The sequence below is a fragment of the Rhinichthys klamathensis genome, unplaced genomic scaffold (genome assembly GCF_029890125.1).
Source record: "Rhinichthys klamathensis goyatoka isolate OS25496 unplaced genomic scaffold, OSU_Roscu_1.1 h1tg000657l_1, whole genome shotgun sequence".
In the NCBI taxonomy this organism is placed as follows: domain Eukaryota; kingdom Metazoa; phylum Chordata; class Actinopteri; order Cypriniformes; family Leuciscidae; genus Rhinichthys; species Rhinichthys klamathensis.
In genome coordinates this window covers 241,614-261,057 of record NW_026607100.1, presented here as the reverse complement: position 1 = coordinate 261,057, position 19,444 = coordinate 241,614, and the positions used below count along the sequence as shown (strand labels likewise).

The following is a 19,444-nucleotide window of genomic DNA, read 5'->3' as shown; positions in this document are numbered from 1 at the left end:
GTCACCATGAAATCAAAATGTACAATTCTTGTTTTTTATGGAATATTACAAAAACATTATATATAAATTATTTATCGATGCACATGCCTAATTCCTAATGGACAAAATCAATCCCGCCCTACATTTGTTCTTGTTCGAGAAGCATATGTGTCACCATTTTCGTTTCTTACCTACTTTACCAGCACTATTAATGTACAACTCTGATAGGAACCATAAAATAATATTGCTAATTAAATAACTGCTAATTAGTAAATTAGCTGGTGCTTTGATCCAAAATGACTTGTTGTACAGGTAATTTTGTGAGTGAAAAATGGATCTTAAAACACTGGTGTTTTAAAAACAAAAAAGTGTAACAATTGGTCAGTAAAAGCAAGCGCCTAATCCTAAAAAAAAGTATTAGTCCACTTCAGGACATTATACACGATTTTGTTTATACTTCATTTAAGATATGCAGTTTTTGCAATCATATTAAAATTTGAGACATGTCTAAAGCCATGATGCGTGTCATTTTGTGCAATAAACACTAAATACTCAAATAAACTAAATAAATAGATACAAATTATAACTACAATGTTTAAATTAAAATGAAAATAAAAATGTCAAGGTGGGTAACAATATTGACTCATTATTATCAACAATTTCACAATATAGGCTGGCAAGTTTGATAAGGGCTCTGACATTGATAAACTAATACTTCTCATATATTAACCCTTAAAAAAGAAAAACAATTTGTGCAAAGATTTGAACAGCAATTAAATTACTTTTTTGTTTTTCTAAAATGAACTGAAAATCAACTCAACATACATCTATTACTTATCAAGAAAACACTGATTTTGTCAAATTAGTGCTTAAAACTTTTTTGGGACACCAAGTACACTAAAGAACCTTTAAGTGCAAACTGACTTGCATTATAATGGGAATAGACAGGAAGTGAATCTCCTCAGATGGTTGACTTTTACTCACTCTTTTCAGTTTTATGGCGACTGGCGTCCATGTATGCCAACGTGATGTAGGCATTGCAAAGTGTCTCAATGTCTTTGACCATCTTGGGCCTCTTTTTACGAACCACGTCAATGATCTTTCGAGCGACCTCGGCCCGTTCCTACAGACCAACACATTTAATTAAGTTTATCATTTAGTAACAACGTTAGTCAGGACATAACGCTACTGTAAAACTTTTGGATTTCTACATAGTATGTTTCCATGTTTTATTAACAGTTCATATTAGTATTGTGTATTTAGCATGGTAACTCAGTTTCCAACTATTTCCACAACGTATTGTATCATGAAAAACTAGTTTGGGACTGCTATTTAATAGCCTTCCCTTATACTGTTATTCATCAGTGTTAGTGATATTCTTACAGTCTATGTGTATGTTAAATAAAGTGGGACTTGTGTGTGTGTCAACTATTTTTGAGAAATAAATACTTGATTCAAATTCCTGACAATGTGGGTCATGGCTTAATGACAATGGGAAAATGTGTGTCCCATGGCCAAACCAGTTGAGAACCACTGATTTAGACATTATAGCTAGATATGAAAAACTCATCTCATAACAAATGTTTAGCCAATGCAGCCAAAATGTAAAAGACTTATGATTCTGTCTTCTGTGTTTTATACCAAGTCCAGAGGTGAAGGTTGGCGGGCACTGCTCTTGGATATGCGACTGCGAGAGAAACTCTCATCCTTGTTGGCGTTGACCAGTGCCAAAATGATGAAGAGCGTGTGGTGGGGGTGGTCGGTGGATGACTGACAGATCAGCTGACGACAGAACATGTTTCAGTTGTGCGTCTATGGTAGATTTGACTTATGAGGTTCAAATTCTGAATAAAAAGAAAGGCGAATGTTACCTCGTTTAGCACATGATGGAAGCCCACGTCCTGCGAGGTCATGGAACTGGACACTTTAGTGCCCATGCGAGCAGCCAACTGGTACATCAGGGGCAGGAACTTATATGATGGGATTTTCTTTACACCACTCTAATAAAAACACAGATTACAACTCAGAATCTGTAGATTCTAGACCCTATTAGAGTAGGGCTGTCACTTTACGTTCCAAAATCGATTGCTCAATCGATCGGACCAACCAACACAAGTTTCGAAAACAAAAATAGGGAATCAAATTTTGATGCTTTTTAATATTCGCTATTACTTCAATGCAAATGAACAAGCGCGCCGTTATTTGTTGCGTAGTGACGTGTGTGTTCATGTAAGCCAGAAATGAGCAGATTCTGTGCAATATGCTGTATTTAATGTATCATGAGGACTCATGAGTTGTGTATTTGCGCTAAATCCGCGCAGATTTGGCTTACACGAACTTCCCCAGCAAAGTGAGTAGGCTAACATAGAAACACTCCAGATTGGCTCGTGATTTGACAGCGTTACCCGCCAAAGTTCATTTTTTCCCGCATTTGTTGGAGGGTGTTCATTTCAATCCCTGAATGTTGCACTCCTGTTTATCATTGTGCACGAAACTACACGCCAATAAATCATCAGAAATATTGCTGACTTGTGCGTGTCTCAAGCGTCCTCTTTACGTTCGTCCTCATGCCTGTTAGGTGTCCGTGGATTTGCCTATATTTGGTGTTGAAAATGGAAACGTCTTTAGACATGGAAATCGCTTCAATGAACACGTATGTCTCAAAAATCGAACAGTGACAGCCCTAATTTAGAGACTTTCATCTCTGCTTCCTCCATGTTGCAGTACTCTGGACTTCTGGGAGATGTTGTCATACCTTCATCATGTCATTCACGGTTTTGACATCTGCATTCTCCAGCCAGAGCGAGGCCAGTCTGAAGACCCAGGTGTCATGTTCTTCTCCCAGCTCCAGGCACTGAATGTAGTTCTCCACGGCCTTGAGAAGGAAGCGGTTGCGGTCGGCCTGTAGGTTAGCCAGTGCCTTGACGTCCAGCTCTAGTTCTCTCTGAACTTTCACTGTGTATCTGCACAAAGACATGTTTAACACTTCGTATATGTGTAACTGGTGAGCAAAAGATTTCTACATAAGATGGTTTCACGCTGACCTGTTGTTGACGACCTTCCTCTCCCGCATCAGGTCCACTTCCTCCTTGGCCTTTTCCAGAAGAGCATGCTTGTTCTCAAACTCAGACGACTTCATGTAGTTTTCGATGCTCTGGTACTGTGCGTCAGAAAAACGGGCAAGCGAAAGGAACGCCTGGGTCTTCTGGCTCTGGAGTTTAGCGTCTGAATCTCCACAGTGGTCCTCAATGACCTCCACTGCCTATCCAGCAACAACACATCATTAATGCAAACACAAGGTTATGGTACCATGCTATGACCATGGCACTTTGATATTTTTAATTATTTTATTTATTAAAGTGTCTTGCACTTACATGCCCAGCCCAAATAGGCTTAAAAGACACTAATGACATAAAACAAACATAATACAAAAAGTTGACCATCATACAAATCACATAGGAAGATGACCATCATAAAAGATACATTACCATAATTTTCACAATATAAACAAACAAAACAAGACACCGTCAATTTGCTGCATGATTTGGGTAAAACATCGAATTTAGATTTTTCTTATAAAAAATGTGATATAAAATGTGATTTAAAAAAATTCCAGGTTTGCTGTGCTTGTTTGTAGGGCTGCACAATTTGGATTCAATTGTGTGGTTTATATTAATATGGCAATAATAATAATAATTGAATTTATATAAATAAAAAAATACTGAATAAAAACAAAATAAAAAAGATTACTACTGTAATATTTCACTGTAAAAAAGTATTTAAGAAATATAATATAATAATCAAAAATATTGTGTAAAAACAAATTGCCGCACTTACATTTATAAAGCACATACATTTATTTCATTAAATTGCAGCCTTTGCGATTTGATAATCACACCATATCTTCCTCAACTTCACTATGGTGACCCGCATTAGATATTGATGGTGTATTGGCTCAACCTGTTCTTACGGTTCGAGTTACCTTCGATTCCACACTCCTTCACTTCACACATTTCTTCTCCCACCAATGAATGCTTTCTTCATCTCCACAACATTGCCAGGCTGTGTCCTATGCTGACTCCACTGACGCTGAAACCTTTGTTCATGCATTCGCTACATCACGTCTTGGCTACTGCAATGCTCTATTTTTTTTGCTCATGAGGACTCACGAGTTGTGTATTTGCGCTAAATCCGTGCAGATTTGGCTTACACGAACTTCCCCAGCAAATGAGTAGGCTAACATAGAAACACGCCAAATTGGCTCGTGATTTGACAGCGTTACCCGCCAAAGTTAATTTTTACCCGCATTTGGCGAGTTGGAGGGTGTTCATTTCAATCCCTGAATGTTGCACTCCTGTTTATCATTGTGCACGAAACTACAGGGCAATAAATCATCAGAAATATTGCTGACTTGTGCGCGTCTCAAGCGCCCTCTTTACGTTCGTCCTCATGCCTGTTAGGTGTCCGTGGATTTGCCTATATTTGGTGTTGAAAATGGAAATGTCTTTAGACATGGAAATCGCTCCAATGAACACTTATGTCTCAAAAATCGAACAGTGACAGCCCTAATATTGATTGATTCCCAATAATCAATCAATAGACTCCAGAACATTCATAATTCTGCTTCAATGGATCTCACCTTTTCCAAAAAGTGTTCTCACATCCCCCCCATCCTCCACAATCTACACTGGCTGTCCGTTTCCCCATCAAATCCAATATAAATTCCTCCTCATCATTTTCAATGCTCACCACTGCCACTCTACAATATATTTATGATCTCCGTCACCCCTACTCCTCACTTCGCTCGCTTATGTCCTCCAGTAAGGGTTCTCTTGTCACACCCTGCTTCAAGCTGTCAATATTTGGATATTTGGAGGTAGGCGTTCAGTGTTGCCGGCCGCTCACAAATTGTAGAATTGTACAGTCGCTCCGGGACATCTCCAATATCCCTGACTTCAAGAGAACTGAAAACCCACCTTTTCCTTAAATGATGTTGTGTGTGTTGCTGTATTACGTACTATACACTTGTTCTCTCCTACTTTATTGTTGTATTTTTCCATTGTTGTATTGTAAAAACGTCCACGTATAAAATAAACATTATTATCATTATTTTGATTAAACACACAGCCCTACTTTGATATTTACCATTGTACAGAATTGTGTTATAAAGCTTATTCTACAATGGCACTAGAACAGAAATAGTGCACACTTAGACTACTTATATGTCACAGAATTCCTTTTATTTCCCATCATGCCTTGCAGAACATATGAGTGCTTTACCCTCTCCAGGTATTTCTCCAGTATGATAGCAGGGCTCTCCAGGCAGGATTCAGCCAGCCAGCTTCCACACAGTCTCAAACACTCAGAATACACCGGCACCACAGCAGGGTTCACACACACCTGTCACACAAAGGCGTTCTGTGTCATTCAGCAGACATGCGAGCACATTTGGCGTTAGTGAAATGGACTATAGAAGCCACCTTAGCCACATTTCAACTCACTAGATCCTCCAGTTTTTGGATCATCTGTTTGAGCAGCCCCAGAGCCAGCCCGTGTTCCTTCTTCACCCAGAACACCTGAGCCTCCTCCAGCTGGCAGGCCCACGAGCTGCTGCCAACGCCCCCACTGACCAGGCTGTGCCGCTTCATGTGGAAGACGGCCCGCTCGGCCAGCTAGAACAACACATGCATGACATATGCCTTTGCAATACCATACAAGGGGCATTGTATTTCATGACAGAGCACAAACACACTTTTCAGGCAAAATATTTCACAAGGTTTGTTAGGTATTAATATATGAAGCAAAAGTCTTATTGTTGAAAACGTTGTTTGATTTATGCGACTATAGGTCGAGTTTACCCGGGGATACATACAGAACACTCATGTTACTCAATTCTGACTTTTTTCTCACAATTGTGAGATATAAACTTGCAATTGTGAGTTATAAAGTCCAAATCTAAGGAAAGATCACACATACACATCACACTTTTTTCCTCACAATTCTGACTTTATAACACGCAATTGCGACTTTATATCGCGCAATTCTGACTTTATAACTCCCAATTGTGTTATAAAGTCCGAATTGCAAGATATAAACATGCAATTCTGAGAAAAAAGTCAGAATTGCGAGTTCATTTCACGCAATTGCGAGTTTATATCTCACAATTCTGACTTTATAACGCAATTGCGACTTTATATCACGCAATAAAAAGTCAGAATTGTGAGATAAAAAGTCGCAATTAACTATTCTGTGGCGGAAACCAGCTTCCATAGACATCGGTGTTTATACAGTATCTGAACTACAACCTTTTATCCCAGCACTTCTGTGATCATTTGAATTATTATAACACAAAAATGATGATACTGTGTGGTTAAAAAGACTGTTTGTGAAGCCGTTTCATACTTATACATGACAACTGCTCTCTCTGGCTCATATAGGAATAAGATCGCGTGGGTGTTTGAATCGAGATCACGATATTTTAACGATTAATCGTGCCGCTCTATCACCCAGTGATAAATTAAACCATTTATATATAATACATCCTACTTTACCTGCATACATACAGTATACTCACGTAAAGCAAGATGTACTATATTAAATCTTTGCTGCCTGATTGTTTATATCGTATCAAAATGTGAATTGTTTAATGCTCAGCTCTATATATATATAAAGCTGCACATATATACAACTTTATTCCACATACATACAGTACACTCATGTAGAGCTATATATAATATATAGTTAATCTACCTGATTTTTTATTTCATTGCAAAATCTAATTATATTATCGGCCAGCTCTTTATATAAACTTGGATATATAAATATGTCCAACTTTATCTGCATACATACAGTATACTTGTGTAGGGCATGTATTGTGTACACTATATAGCAAACTACCTCACAAAATGCAAACTATATTATCGCCCAGATCTGCTAAAAGTGACTTTAAGGCATTAAGATGTTATATTAAGCATTAACATCATGATTTTCTGTAAAGCTGCTTTAAAACAATGTGTATTGTGAAAAATGCTATACAAATTAATTTGACTCGTCCATATGATCACTACACCAATGACACATGAGTCAAAAGTCTGGCTAACTGACACACAGACACAGACCTGAGTGTTTCCTGCAGAACGAGCCAGTTTGCACAGCTCCATCAGGTGGGAGGAATAGGCCGAGATCAGATCATTCTTCTTCTCTGTCTCTGAGGAAATCAGTGTTTCCTGTATGGAAGAGCGCAAGGCTAAGACGGGCTCCACCAGACTGAAATCACTGTCGGTTAGGAGGTCAGAGTGCTGTTTCCACTTCCTGTAGACTTCATTCAGGCTGGAGTCCGTTATAGGCCTGGCAAGAACAGAAACATACTATATATTAATATACAGTCATACAGTATACACTCATTTCTTGTATTTGGATCTATATCTAAAAAAAAAATAAACCACTTATTTAACTTTTTTTAAGGGAAAGTAATTAAATGACAGTAATTATTTACTTAATTATGCATTACACCAAACACTGCAGCTATGCGTGTGTGATATCATGTTATTTTCAACATTAAGGGTCAAACCACTTCCAGGTCTCACAAAAAGGAGTAAAGTTCTTGCATGAACATGGGGTTGCTTGAAAAAAAAAAAAACTTGGCATCTGCTTTGTAAAACAGATTTTTAAAGATTGTGTATGTCTATATAAAAACAATAGGTTACTGTCGTAACCCCGGTTCTCTGAAACATCGAGTGGAGAGATCCACCTATGGGAAGGGCATCCGTACCTGACCTCTGCAGAAGCATCCAATTGCACCAAGTCTGGCTAACAGACAGAAGCGCGCAGCCAATGCCAGGTGAGGCCACACCCCCTTACCTACGGGCATATCACAGCTGGGCGCGCTGCTATTCCTCAGTAAGTATATTCGCTTCTCGTGCGGCAAGCGGGGCAAAGCTGGTGGATCTCTCCACTCGATGTTTCAGAGAACCGGGGTTACGACAGTAACCTATTGTTCTCTTTCATCATCTCGTTTCGAGGTCCACCTATGGGAGAGACATGGACAGCTCCCCGATTGCCCAATACACTCACAGTGAGGTTCTGAAGGCCAGAGAAGGACGGTCACCTCAGAGAGGCGGTGCCTGACACGTCCCACAAACATGACCCTGCAAGTTTTCCGCCACACTAACTGCTGTGGACAAGCAGGGCATGAAACATGCATGAGACACATACATGATAATGGCCCCCGCACCACCAATGCACATAGCTAAACCCAAGAAGGAATGCGAATGCTTGGTGACAGGAATGAACATGGCCAGCCGGCCCATTCACTCCTCGTTGGTTAACCAAACGGGGCTGTGGGAAAGGGCTAAGAGGACCCTACCCCTAGGACCGAGTGTGCCACCGAAGTTCTGGTGACATCCAACCGGTAGTAACGCTCAAAGGTATGAGGAGAGGCCCAGCTGGCCGCGGAGCAGATGTCCTGCAGTGGCACTCCCCTGAACAAAGCCCAAGAGGCGGCTAAGCCCCTTGTGGAATGAGCTCTGATGCCCCTTGGGGCTGCACTCCCTTTGCTTCCTAAGCCATAGTATACCGTCCATAAGCCAATGTGAGAGGCATTGCTTTGAAATGGGACTCCCCTTGTGCAGGGGAGCCCTTGAAACAAAGAGCTGGTCGCTCTTGCGGAAAGCACTGGTCCTGGTCATTATGCTTGCAGAGCACGGACGGGACACGGAGCATTCAGCCCCTGATCCTCCGGGGAGGCAAAGGGTGGAGGGTGAAAAGCGGATAGCTCCAAAACCTCCGACGTGAACGCAGGGAAGCATTTCGGCATGAAGGCCGGGTTAGGCTTAAGGAAAACCTTATCTCCACTTAGGGAGAATTTGGCGCACGAGGGGTGAACCGAGAGTGCATGTAGCTCACTGACCCGTTTAGCAGATGCCAAGGCCGAGAGCAAAGCTGTCTTGAGGGACAGCAGCTTAAGGGAAATACTCCCCAGAGGCTCAAAAGGATACAGAGACCGCGCTTCCAGCACCATGGAGAGGTCCCACTCTGGGATAGATTCAACAGATCTCCTGATGACCAGCAAAGAGCGGCGTGCACCCTCCATAAATCTGCGGGTTAGAGGGTGCTGCCTGACGGTGGAGCCCCAAAACCCACATGACAGGCTGAAATCGCAGCCAGGTAGACCTTAATAGTGGAAAAGGACCTGCCTCTTTCCATGAGGTCTTGCAGGAAACACAAAATATCAGGCACCGAGCACTGATAAAATGTGCAACCACGCCCATCATACCACCCTTCAAACACTTGCCACTTACAGCCATATAGGGATCGCGTGGAAACGGCCCTAGCCTTCTGAGTAGTGGCGATTACACGCGGCGGGAGCCCCAGTGCATTTTGGTTCGTCCTCTCACGGGCCAGGCCCAGAGAGCCACCCTGTCCGGGTGGGGGTGGTAAATCTCCCCGTTGGCTTGGGACAGTATGTCCGTGCGAGGGGGGAGGCGCCATGGCTCGGCGTATAACAGAGCGATTATCTCTGCCAGCCATGGGGCTTTGGGCCACCTGGGTGCTATCAGAATGAGAGACAGGCCGTGCTCTCTCACCCTGGCCAGTGTGAAAATTATCAGGCACAGGGGAGGAAAAGCATACAACAGCACTTTGGGCCATGGGTGGGCCAGTGCGTCTGCCCCGAGGGGCGCGTCCATGTCCTTTAGCGAGAAGAACATAGGACAATGGTGATTTTCGTGCGAGGCGAAAAGATCTACGGCTGCCTGTCCAATCTCATCCATAACCTCTTCACTATCTGCGGGTGAAGACGCCAATCCCCGTGGATTGGGTTTCCCCTCGATAGCAGATCCGCGCCTCTGTTCCGAATGCCCGGGACATGAGTCACGCGTAATGACAGAAAAACCTGTCTGCTCCACACCAAAAGCCTGTAAGCTAGAGCGTGGAGTTTCGACGAGTGCATGCCACCCTGACGGTTGATATAAGCCACTACCGTGGTATTATCGCACCGTACTAGAACAGGATGTCCCTGCAGGCAAGGCAGAAAATGATTCAGAGCTTTCCAAATAGTAAAAGCTCTAAATAGTTAATGTGCGCTGAACGTAGTCTGCTCAGCCACAGACCGTTCACCGTTCTGCCTTCCTGGGTGGTTCCCCAGCCTGTTAAGGACGCATCTGTCGTCGAAACTTTTCGCATCGTACCGTCCCGAGGGGGGGTTCCCCGTGCGTAAAAGTTCTCGCTCTCCCAATGGCGCAAGGCCGCCGAGCAGGCGCGCGTCATCGTTACCGAGAGGCAGAGATCGCAAATCGGGCTGAAATGTAGTGTACAAAACCGATTTCGTGAACGTTCTCATTCTCAGGAGACCAATGGCACAACTTGGATAGATGAAGCCATGAGATCCTGCAGCCTGAGGCATGTGCGATATTGTACTCTCGCCCCTTCACTGAACTGAGACAAACAGTCCATCAGCGAGCGAACGCGCTCTTGAGAGAGACGCGCTCGCATGGAGACTGAGTTCAATTCCAAGCCCAGGAAAATGACATTCTGACTGGGAGTCAGATTGTTGTCGCTCGCATTCACCTTGAACCCGAGGGATGTGATGTGCTCGAGCACCCGGCCGGTGTCCAGCGACACCTTCTCCTTTGATTTGGCTATGATGAGCCAGTAGATCAGAATTCTCAGCCCTGATAGTCTCAGGGGCGCCACGCCCACCTCCGCACACAGACAGAAAGTTCGGGGACTCAAATTGCGCCCGAACGGAAGAACTGTGAATTCGTAACAAACGCCTTGGTAGGCGAAACGAAGATATTTCCTGTGTGGAGGGTAGATGCTTATGTGAAAGAAAGCATCTTTCAGATCGACTGATGTGAACCAGTCGTTCTGCTTTATGGCACAGGCGAGAGAGGCTTGTGTCACATTCTGAAATTGAATTTCCTCAAATGTTTGTTCAACACTCGAAGGTCCAATATAGGGCGGGGGGGCGCCACGCCTTTTGGAACATGAAAATACCAGGAATAAAAACCATGGTTTATCAGATTGGGTGGCACCATCTGAATCGCCCCCTTGTTAGGAGGGAGGAAATTTCCTCTTTCAGAATGTGTGAGGCGTTTTCTTCTGTGTGAGAAGAGAGAACGCCGTTGAAATGCGGAGGTTTTATTGCAAACTGCAGCTTGTAACCCTGGGTTACAGTACGCAAAAACCCACTCGGGCGCTGAAACGGCTTGCCAAGCCGCTTTGTGACTCGCGAGCGCCCCCGCTCGGGCCGGAGCGGAGCTGTATGGGCCCAGCTGGTTCATTTGTGATGCAAAGGCGCCATCTAGTGGGAACACTAGAGGCGACATGCAGGGGTTTGGAGGGATTTCCTCTCTCTGCAGTGAGAAGTTTTCTTTGCGGAGAGAGGTCTTCTCTCCAAAACGAATTCATTTGATTCGTAGCTTTGTGTGTTTTGTGTTGGGCAAACACTGGGGCCGAAGCCTTTATTGACAGAGTGAGGGAAACATAGTGTGGTGTCCACTGTGCTGAACTTTCCCTCACAAGGTGCCCCCAAAAGTGGGAAAAACACATATCTCCTGAACACATGAACTGGGCAGTCTCAAGTGCAGGCAGAAAAATAATATCCGCGGAGAGAGATACTCTCTCTGTAACGGATTTATTTAATGCTTTTTTTTTTTTTTTTTATGTTATTTAGTTATGCGTGTGTTTTGTGTTGGGGAACACAGGGGCCTTACACACACAACGTCCACTAAAAACACGTCGGCTGGACAGCCGCAACTGAGCTGTGTGAGCCCAGTTGGTTGATTTATGAGGCATGACGACAGCCCCCTCCCCCGTAACTTGTTGTTGTGGGGGGGAAGGGGACACACACACACAAGGTCCACTAACATACGGGCTGGGCAGCCACGAGGGGGGATTAACCGACCGTAGGTGGGAGACCCTGTTAGTTAACGTTACTCCCAATGGTCGAACAACAGGCAGGCCGCTTGCGTTCGGGACCGCCTTCCTAGGAAGGCATAAATTGAAAACCTCAACACGTAATAGTAACAAATCAAGGCCCGTGAGACCGTGTTAACAGTCTAGCGGGACGCTCCAGCCGTTCAGACTGGGCGGTGGTCCCAGCGTTTACCCGTCGTACATATTCCTATCCTGGTCGGTGGCGCTCTGTGGAGCTGGCCACACAATGTTGAGACGAACGGCCGCTCGCTCACAAACTTCCAGGAGGATGGACGGAGGCAAAGCCGCGTGAACGCTAGCCTAGGGAACGCTAAAAGGACCGCGTCATCCCCGTCGCCGGAACCGACCGGTTCGGCAACGAGAGTGAGGTTTTCCCGCGAAGATGTCCTCTTCAGGGAATGCGGATTGGGCTGATGTCAGCTCAAATATTTTAGAGAGGTGGCGCTCCGGGAGTTCCCCGGTAGCGCGTCATCATCACCGTGTCTCTCCTCCGAGTCAGAAAGGCCGAGCACGGCGCGCTGTGTCGTGCAACTAAAAGCCGGCTTAGTAAAAGCTACATGGGCAGCAATTACAATGACCGCAATTCCCCGGGTTCTCCAAAGCTTGAGCGTGTTAAGCCCAAGCAGACCGCGCAGAACGAGAGGGTCCTTATAGCGGTGATGAGAGCACCACACGCGGCCGGGCAGGCTTGTCGTGATAGGCTGTTCCCCGGGGGAAGCGGCTGTTTAGACGGTCACATAGCCATGGGTGGGCCAGCGGTGAAGAACTCGGAAAAATCCGTGGCGGGCAGCCATGTAAAGGAGGAGCAGGTGAAGGACAGCGAGAGCTCGGGCGGCTCCGGATGCAAAAAACACAGCGGATAGGCTGAAGAAACGACTGTCACTCACGTCTGGCGGAGGCTGATCTGGCGATATGTCCTCCTGAAGACTCGAAAGTGAGCAGCGTAACGTTAATCCAACCGAACTGTGTCAATGCAGAGATCGCGAGAAGCGAATGTCAACTGAGGAATAGCAGCGCGCCCAGCTGTGATATGCCCGTAGGTAAGGGGGTGTGGCCTCACCTGGCATTGGCTGCGCGCTTCTGTCTGTTAGCCAGACTTGGTGCAATTGGATGCTTCTGCAGAGGTCAGGTACGGATGCCCTTCCCATAGGTGGATCTCGAAACGAGATGATGAAAGAGAACTAAAGCTTTCCGTTTGCATTTCCATTTATATCAAGAAGACCCTTTTATTGATCCCTGAGGGGAAATTAAAGTGTTAACAGAAAGAACAAGACAAAACTAAATAAACAATACAATCAATACTCACAATAACTCAAGAATATTTAGCACCATGCAAAGACCTAATTATCATAGCAAACTCAAAAACACCCCCACTCACACTTACGCTCTTACATTGCATTATACCTTAACCGCCAAACATACGCCACTCATGTTCTTAGTCCGAGCCAAAAACTAGTTTTAGTTCAGAACCCTGCAGGATTATATCAGAATCAAAATCAGGGTCGCTCAGTTCTGCTGGCAAGCTGATCACTTGAACCTAACATCACATGTGACTAAGGACTACATACACATGAAAAATAGGGCTGTGTTGATTGGCTGAGGAACATTTACAAGCCATTAAACTACCATGTCATCATAGAATCATATTTTTAAATGACTGTCAATGAGAAAGGCCCTGTCCCAAATGGCACACTCCGGACTTGTGGACTTCCTCAGAGTCCACACTTCGGTGACGTCATGTAGTGCAGACCTATAGGGCCCTTAGCGCGAGTCCACGAGGGCGCATTGAGAGGTATTTTTGGGACAGACTCGATCGTCACGCCGGAAACAGGAAGACGGTCTGATTGTTGTTATGGACAGGAGCTACAGGTTCGGGGAAATATGCTGCCTATTGTTGTTGTGTTTACATATGACTCAGTAAAGCCCTGATATTCTGTTCTAATTATTTAATAAATCATAATGCAATCGTATTATTCAGCTCGCTATTATTAGCCTAAGTTTGAGACATCAACCACTGGCCGATGATCATACCGTGAGCGAAATCTCCTCCCATCCGTTGTCTGATTGGCCTTTCGCAAGGATTCCTGGGTAGTTAAAGTGCGTGGAGCCTGCATCTATGCGGGCTTCGCGGAAGACCGCTTCAAGGGTACAAAGGGGGCACGGCTGAGCACACTTCAGAGCGTTAAAATGCTGAATGGGACGGCCCACGGACTCGTAGACTCGACGAGCACGCGCAATTTAAGTCCACGAGACCGAAAGTCCGCATGAAGTGCGCCATTTGGGACAGGGCCAAAGATGCTCTTTGCGCCCAGATAGTTTAGTCACAAAAGCTACATGGATGCTAACCAGCACAAACTTGACCTTGACTTGATGGAAACATTTACAATAACATTTGAAATCTATGAAAATTTGACTCTAAAGTTCTTAAATTCCTCAAGAAAAAATCAAGTTTCAAGATTTGATATGATACCCAATTTAAGAACTTGAGAGTCAAATTTTCATTGCGTAGTAAAGTGTTTCAGGGAAGAGTGCTTTTGCTTCTATGATTGTAAGATGAAAGTGCAGCCTGACCTGGAGAAAAGCTCCTCGACACCCCGCAGCTCGCTGATCCTCTGCAGGTTACAGAGAGCAGGATACAGCGAAGACACGGCCTCCAGACTCCCACGACACAACTCCTCCACCTCATGACCTCTGGCAGAACAGGAGAACACATACAGGTCACATGGGTGATGCCTCGTGGACAGGATCTATATCTGTAAGTGTTACTCGTAAAGTGAGGACAACAAGTACCCACAATAACATCCAGTGTAGAGGCCCATTCTCACCAAGACAGATAACTATAACGATAACTCCATAAGCATCCACACCAATGCCTAATATCGTTGTTTATTATAAGAGTGTGCTGCAGCTTTGTCGTCTGCCACTTTAAATGCTAAAACACTTTAAAGTCGGATGGATTGAAAAGTTGGAAGTTATTGACTATTGTCTAATAATGTGCATTGTTATGTGAAGACGTGAAAACTTATTTTCAGTTAAAGAAATTGTATAAACTGCAATCTATTCTTTTAACCAAAGACTTTGAGACTTGTTACGCATTCTTGTATTTGCACACGTTGGATTATTGTAATGTTTTATATTTAACTCTCTGGGGTCGGCGGTCTCGCCGGCGATACCAGCTGACTTTTTTCCTTATCAGTGCAAAAGAGACTCAAATTACTCTGTTAATTTTGATCTTACATATAAGTGTTGTACATCATTCGATCCTGTTAAGTTTGTATTTTTTTTGTGGAACCTCATAATAAAAACAAAGTGTTGTGCTTTTCGCCTAATAAAGAAAAATAAACATGATGCGCGTTTTGCGTTCTCTCTGTCAGTGAAGTCCATTCTGAAACGCGTCCGAAAAATCATCTGTAACTCTGCAAATACTCAGTCAAACAGGTATACAGGCACACAGGCATGAAGCCTGAATTATCTTCTTTTAAATGAAGTAATTTATATAAAAAAAATTTTTTCTCATTTTATGCAATCTGTACGAAAAGAGAGAGATGATAGTCGTTCTCGTCTCAGCTCATTAAAGTTAATTTGACCACGCCCACGGAGCGCGCGCTCATTATGGTACACATTATGGTAGCCCTGTGTGTGCTAAATAGAGTGTAATTACACCTTTGCCAGTAATATGTTTATAAGCAACTGAAAAAAGCACAAATGTCAGAGTATGTCAAAACATCTCAAGGACCCCAAAAACACCTTGGACCCCAGAGGGTTAAGCATTAGTTGTATGCCTTCAGTATGTCCCAAAAGCTGCAGCAGGACTTTTAACTAATACCAGGAAAAGCGATTATATAACACCGGTGTTGATATCTCTTCACTGACTATCTGTAATATGCAAAATACAATACAAGGTTTTAATGTTTGTCTACAAAGCACTGCATGATCAGAGTATGTAATTTACGTACAGCACTTTAGTCTACTTTTTTTGTGGTTTTGAAAGTGCTTTATAAATCAATTTTGAGTTGAGTTGAGAATATTACTAATTCATATAAGGTCACCATGCTTTTACAGAGCAAGACATGTACCCGGGCTCGCTCAACATATTTTGTTCATCCTGGAACAAAATTCCTGTCCAAAATTTGAACTCCCACCCATAACCCTACCTCTAAACCTAACCCTACCCATAACATTTCTCTAAAACCAGAGGGAAATGATAGTGAATAACACTGATGTAGAAGCACATAACCCTGGTTGTAAGCCTAAACTTTGTAAACTTGTACCTCAAATCTGATTGGTTGATTGAAATGTTGTTCCAGGATTACAACGATGTTGCACTTGGGTGAGATTAGGTTTCACTTGTTCCTATACGCAGAGTACGCATTCTGTGCTGTACGTATAAGCCACTTACCTTCTAAAAGAGTGCAATAATCACGGTTAAATCAAATAATAGATATTCAATATTCGCGACAGGCCTTGTTATCGTTATAATTGTGGTGTGGACGTCCCTATTGTCATTGAATTAGAACGATTATATTAACTTTATAGTTATTGTTATAGTTATGGTCCTTGGTGTGAACAGGGCTTAACACGGTGTAAACTGGTTACCTGGCGTAGTTGAGGGTTTGCTCAAATAGGGACAGTTCTCGATCTCTCAAAGCTTGGAGGGAATTGAACAAGGACTCATTGATGCCAGGCTTCAGCTTCTCATTTCTGAAAAAAAAGAGAGAGGGTAAAAAAATCTTCACTACAGTTGAAAGCAAGTATTGATTGAGCTTTCGCGCTAAACACAGACACTGGAGCTTTCAATGTTGCTGCTATATAGCGTCGGATAGAAAAAAAGAAATGAAATACAAAGACGAGTGTGTAAATGACGCATCTACAGAGAACAACGCAGCCATTCCTTTCAACAAAAACAACTAGAGAGTGTATTTGTGTGTGTCAGTGTATGCGCACGCTGTAGGGATCTTTAACAATATTCATGGTTCTAGCCAAGAGGTCCGGTCTCTATATTTCCTTCCCAGCGGAGGTACGGACAATACTTTTTTGGAACAGTAATACATTTCCATCGAGGCAGTAAAAAAAAAAACCTAAACAACACTCAAAATAGTCATCAAAGATGTGAATGTTGGGCCTATAGAGCCAAAACAGTGATGTAATGTATCCAAAAAAGTCAATATTTCTTCCAACTGGATATGAATATAAAAAGGTTCGATTAGATGTTTTAATAGGCTATTTTTATTAATTTGTTTATTTTACATTTAGACACCTACGTCTATATGGCACATAGAAGGCCTTGGGACTGAGAAAACATACAGGGGATTCAGGTTCACCTCTTAAGAAAAGTATATGGACCAAATGTACAAAATCTAATAATCAAAACTCTCATCATGAGGACAAAACAAAGTTAACTAGTAATTTAAAAGTGTTTTTGTCTTTTCCAAATTATATTTCGAAATGCTCTTTATATGCTGATTAATACTTCTAAATGTATGAAAAAACGTCTAAAGACGCCACAGATTAACTGGTTTAGTTAAACGATCAGAATCATCTGTATGACAGATCAAAATAACCATATTAGCGATTCCCATTTCTCATTTTCTGCAGTGTTTTATCAAAATTATCTATTTAGCTGCTCGCCGTGTTTCTGCTACTGTTGTTATTAAAATAACAGGGTCGTCTGCAGCCCTTAATGTGGCGCTTTACGTTTTAAGCGAAAGAGAGAGAGAGACACGCACGAAGAGAAAGGGCTTGAATGAAGCACTTTGGCTCTAGATAAAAATATTATAGATATAGCTCTGTTGTTTTGATGCTTTGCTCACTTCAATCTTCACATGTTTTCAATGACCACTTTAAAGGGTTAGTTCACCCAAAAATGAAAATTATGTCATTAATGACTCGCCCTCATGTCGTTCCAAGCCCGTAAGACCTCCGTTCATCTTCGGAACACAGTTTAAGATATTTTAGATTTAGTCCGAGAGCTTTCTGTCCCTCCATTGATAATGTATGTACGGTATATTGTCCTTGTCCAGAAAGGAAATAAAGACATCATCAAAGTAGTCCATGTGACATCAGTGGGTTAGTTAGAATGTTTTGAAGCATCGAAAATACATTTTGGTCCAAAAATAACAAAAACTAGGACTTTATTCAGCATTGTATTGTCTTGCGGTTCTGTTGTGGATCCGCGTTCAGTGCCGCTGCTGACGTAAGACGCTGCTGACGTGTGTCTGGTGTGTGTGTGTGTGTGTGTGTGTGTATTCTGGACTAAATCTAAAATATCTTAAACTGTGTTCCGAAGATGAACGGAGGTCTTACGGGCTTGGGACGACATGAGGGTGAGTCATTAATGACATCATTTTCATTTTTGGGTGAACTAACCCTTTAAGTCATTCTTAAATTGATTTACATGTACTGTAAATCTGTTTTGTTTGTTGTGTTTGTTTATGTGATTCTATGTAACTTGTGTAATTGTCGCCCCAGGGCTCCCTTGTAAAAGAGATTTGAATATCTCAATAGGACATCACCTGGTAAAATAAAGGATAAATAAAAATCTGTAGAAACGGTAAAATGGCGCAATTATGTCCCGCGGTCCGGGTGGAACCAAGCCCACTGATCTAGCCTATGTGACGTGGTTGTGTATGGTCAAAATAGTTTTTTGAAACATGTTTGAAAATTATCGGGAGGTTCTCGTCTCGTTATTCCTCTCACACAATGCCAGCCGCGACCATACGTGCATCAGCGATTTCCTCCGAGAGAACAGAGCCTGCGAGCTCGTACGACAGAAAACTTGTGCGCGCCCGGCTTTAAAGAGTGTCGATCCAAACACGCACCTCTCAGGAAGGTCACAGTCCCACTGTGTGCTTCTCCAGGCGGCCTGAAAGCGCAGCTCTCGGAGGTCAGGACTCCACTCCACACCCTCTCTCTCCAGCCCGTGGAGATACGTGCGCAGAATACCACACAAACCCAAGTTCTGCAGACCCTGTCACACACACACACACGCTGCTGTTACCCAGAAAACACAACTTTAAATCGCATCTGCAACCATCCTCATGATGTGGCAGAAGCATCAACCGTACCTCCACTATGCCGATCTGTCGAGTGACCTCTGGGAGGTTGGAGTGAAGGTCATATGAAACCAAAGCCTTTTCCCACATGGCCTCATGTTCATACGTTCGAATTCTGGAGACCACATACACACACACACACACACACACACACACACACACACACACACACACACACACACACAAAAAGAAAACATCAGCACCTTTACATTTAGATCTTAATTAGTAAGAAAGTAAAAAATAGCTACAGGGTAACACTGCAATAAGGACCATTAATTAACATTAACTAACATTACAGCTTTGTTTAATGTATTAACTAACATAAACTAACCATGAGCAATACATTTGTTACTGTTTTTGTTAATCTTTGTTAACGTTAGTTAGTAAAAATACAGCTGTTCATTGTTTGTATGTCATGTTCACAGTGCGTTAACTAATTTTAACAAGGTTTTAAAAAAAGTATTAGTAAATGTTGA

General features: G+C 43.0%; 1 protein-coding gene across 1 annotated transcript in view; it reads right to left on the bottom strand.

The window, feature by feature from the left end:
* Positions 1-19,444, bottom strand: part of atm (ATM serine/threonine kinase) — an 87,508-nt gene that overhangs the window by 11,638 nt on the left and 56,426 nt on the right. Inside the window, exons 41-52 of the mRNA XM_056241630.1 lie at positions 18,981-19,083; positions 18,735-18,883; positions 16,513-16,617; positions 14,488-14,607; positions 7,098-7,326; positions 5,481-5,651; positions 5,260-5,379; positions 3,024-3,241; positions 2,735-2,942; positions 1,851-1,979; positions 1,621-1,761; positions 964-1,102 (exon numbers count right to left, since the gene is read on the bottom strand). Of these exons, the coding sequence (XP_056097605.1) occupies positions 964-1,102; positions 1,621-1,761; positions 1,851-1,979; positions 2,735-2,942; positions 3,024-3,241; positions 5,260-5,379; positions 5,481-5,651; positions 7,098-7,326; positions 14,488-14,607; positions 16,513-16,617; positions 18,735-18,883; positions 18,981-19,083 (1,832 nt within the window). The remainder of the gene's footprint in view (positions 1-963; positions 1,103-1,620; positions 1,762-1,850; positions 1,980-2,734; positions 2,943-3,023; positions 3,242-5,259; positions 5,380-5,480; positions 5,652-7,097; positions 7,327-14,487; positions 14,608-16,512; positions 16,618-18,734; positions 18,884-18,980; positions 19,084-19,444) is intronic.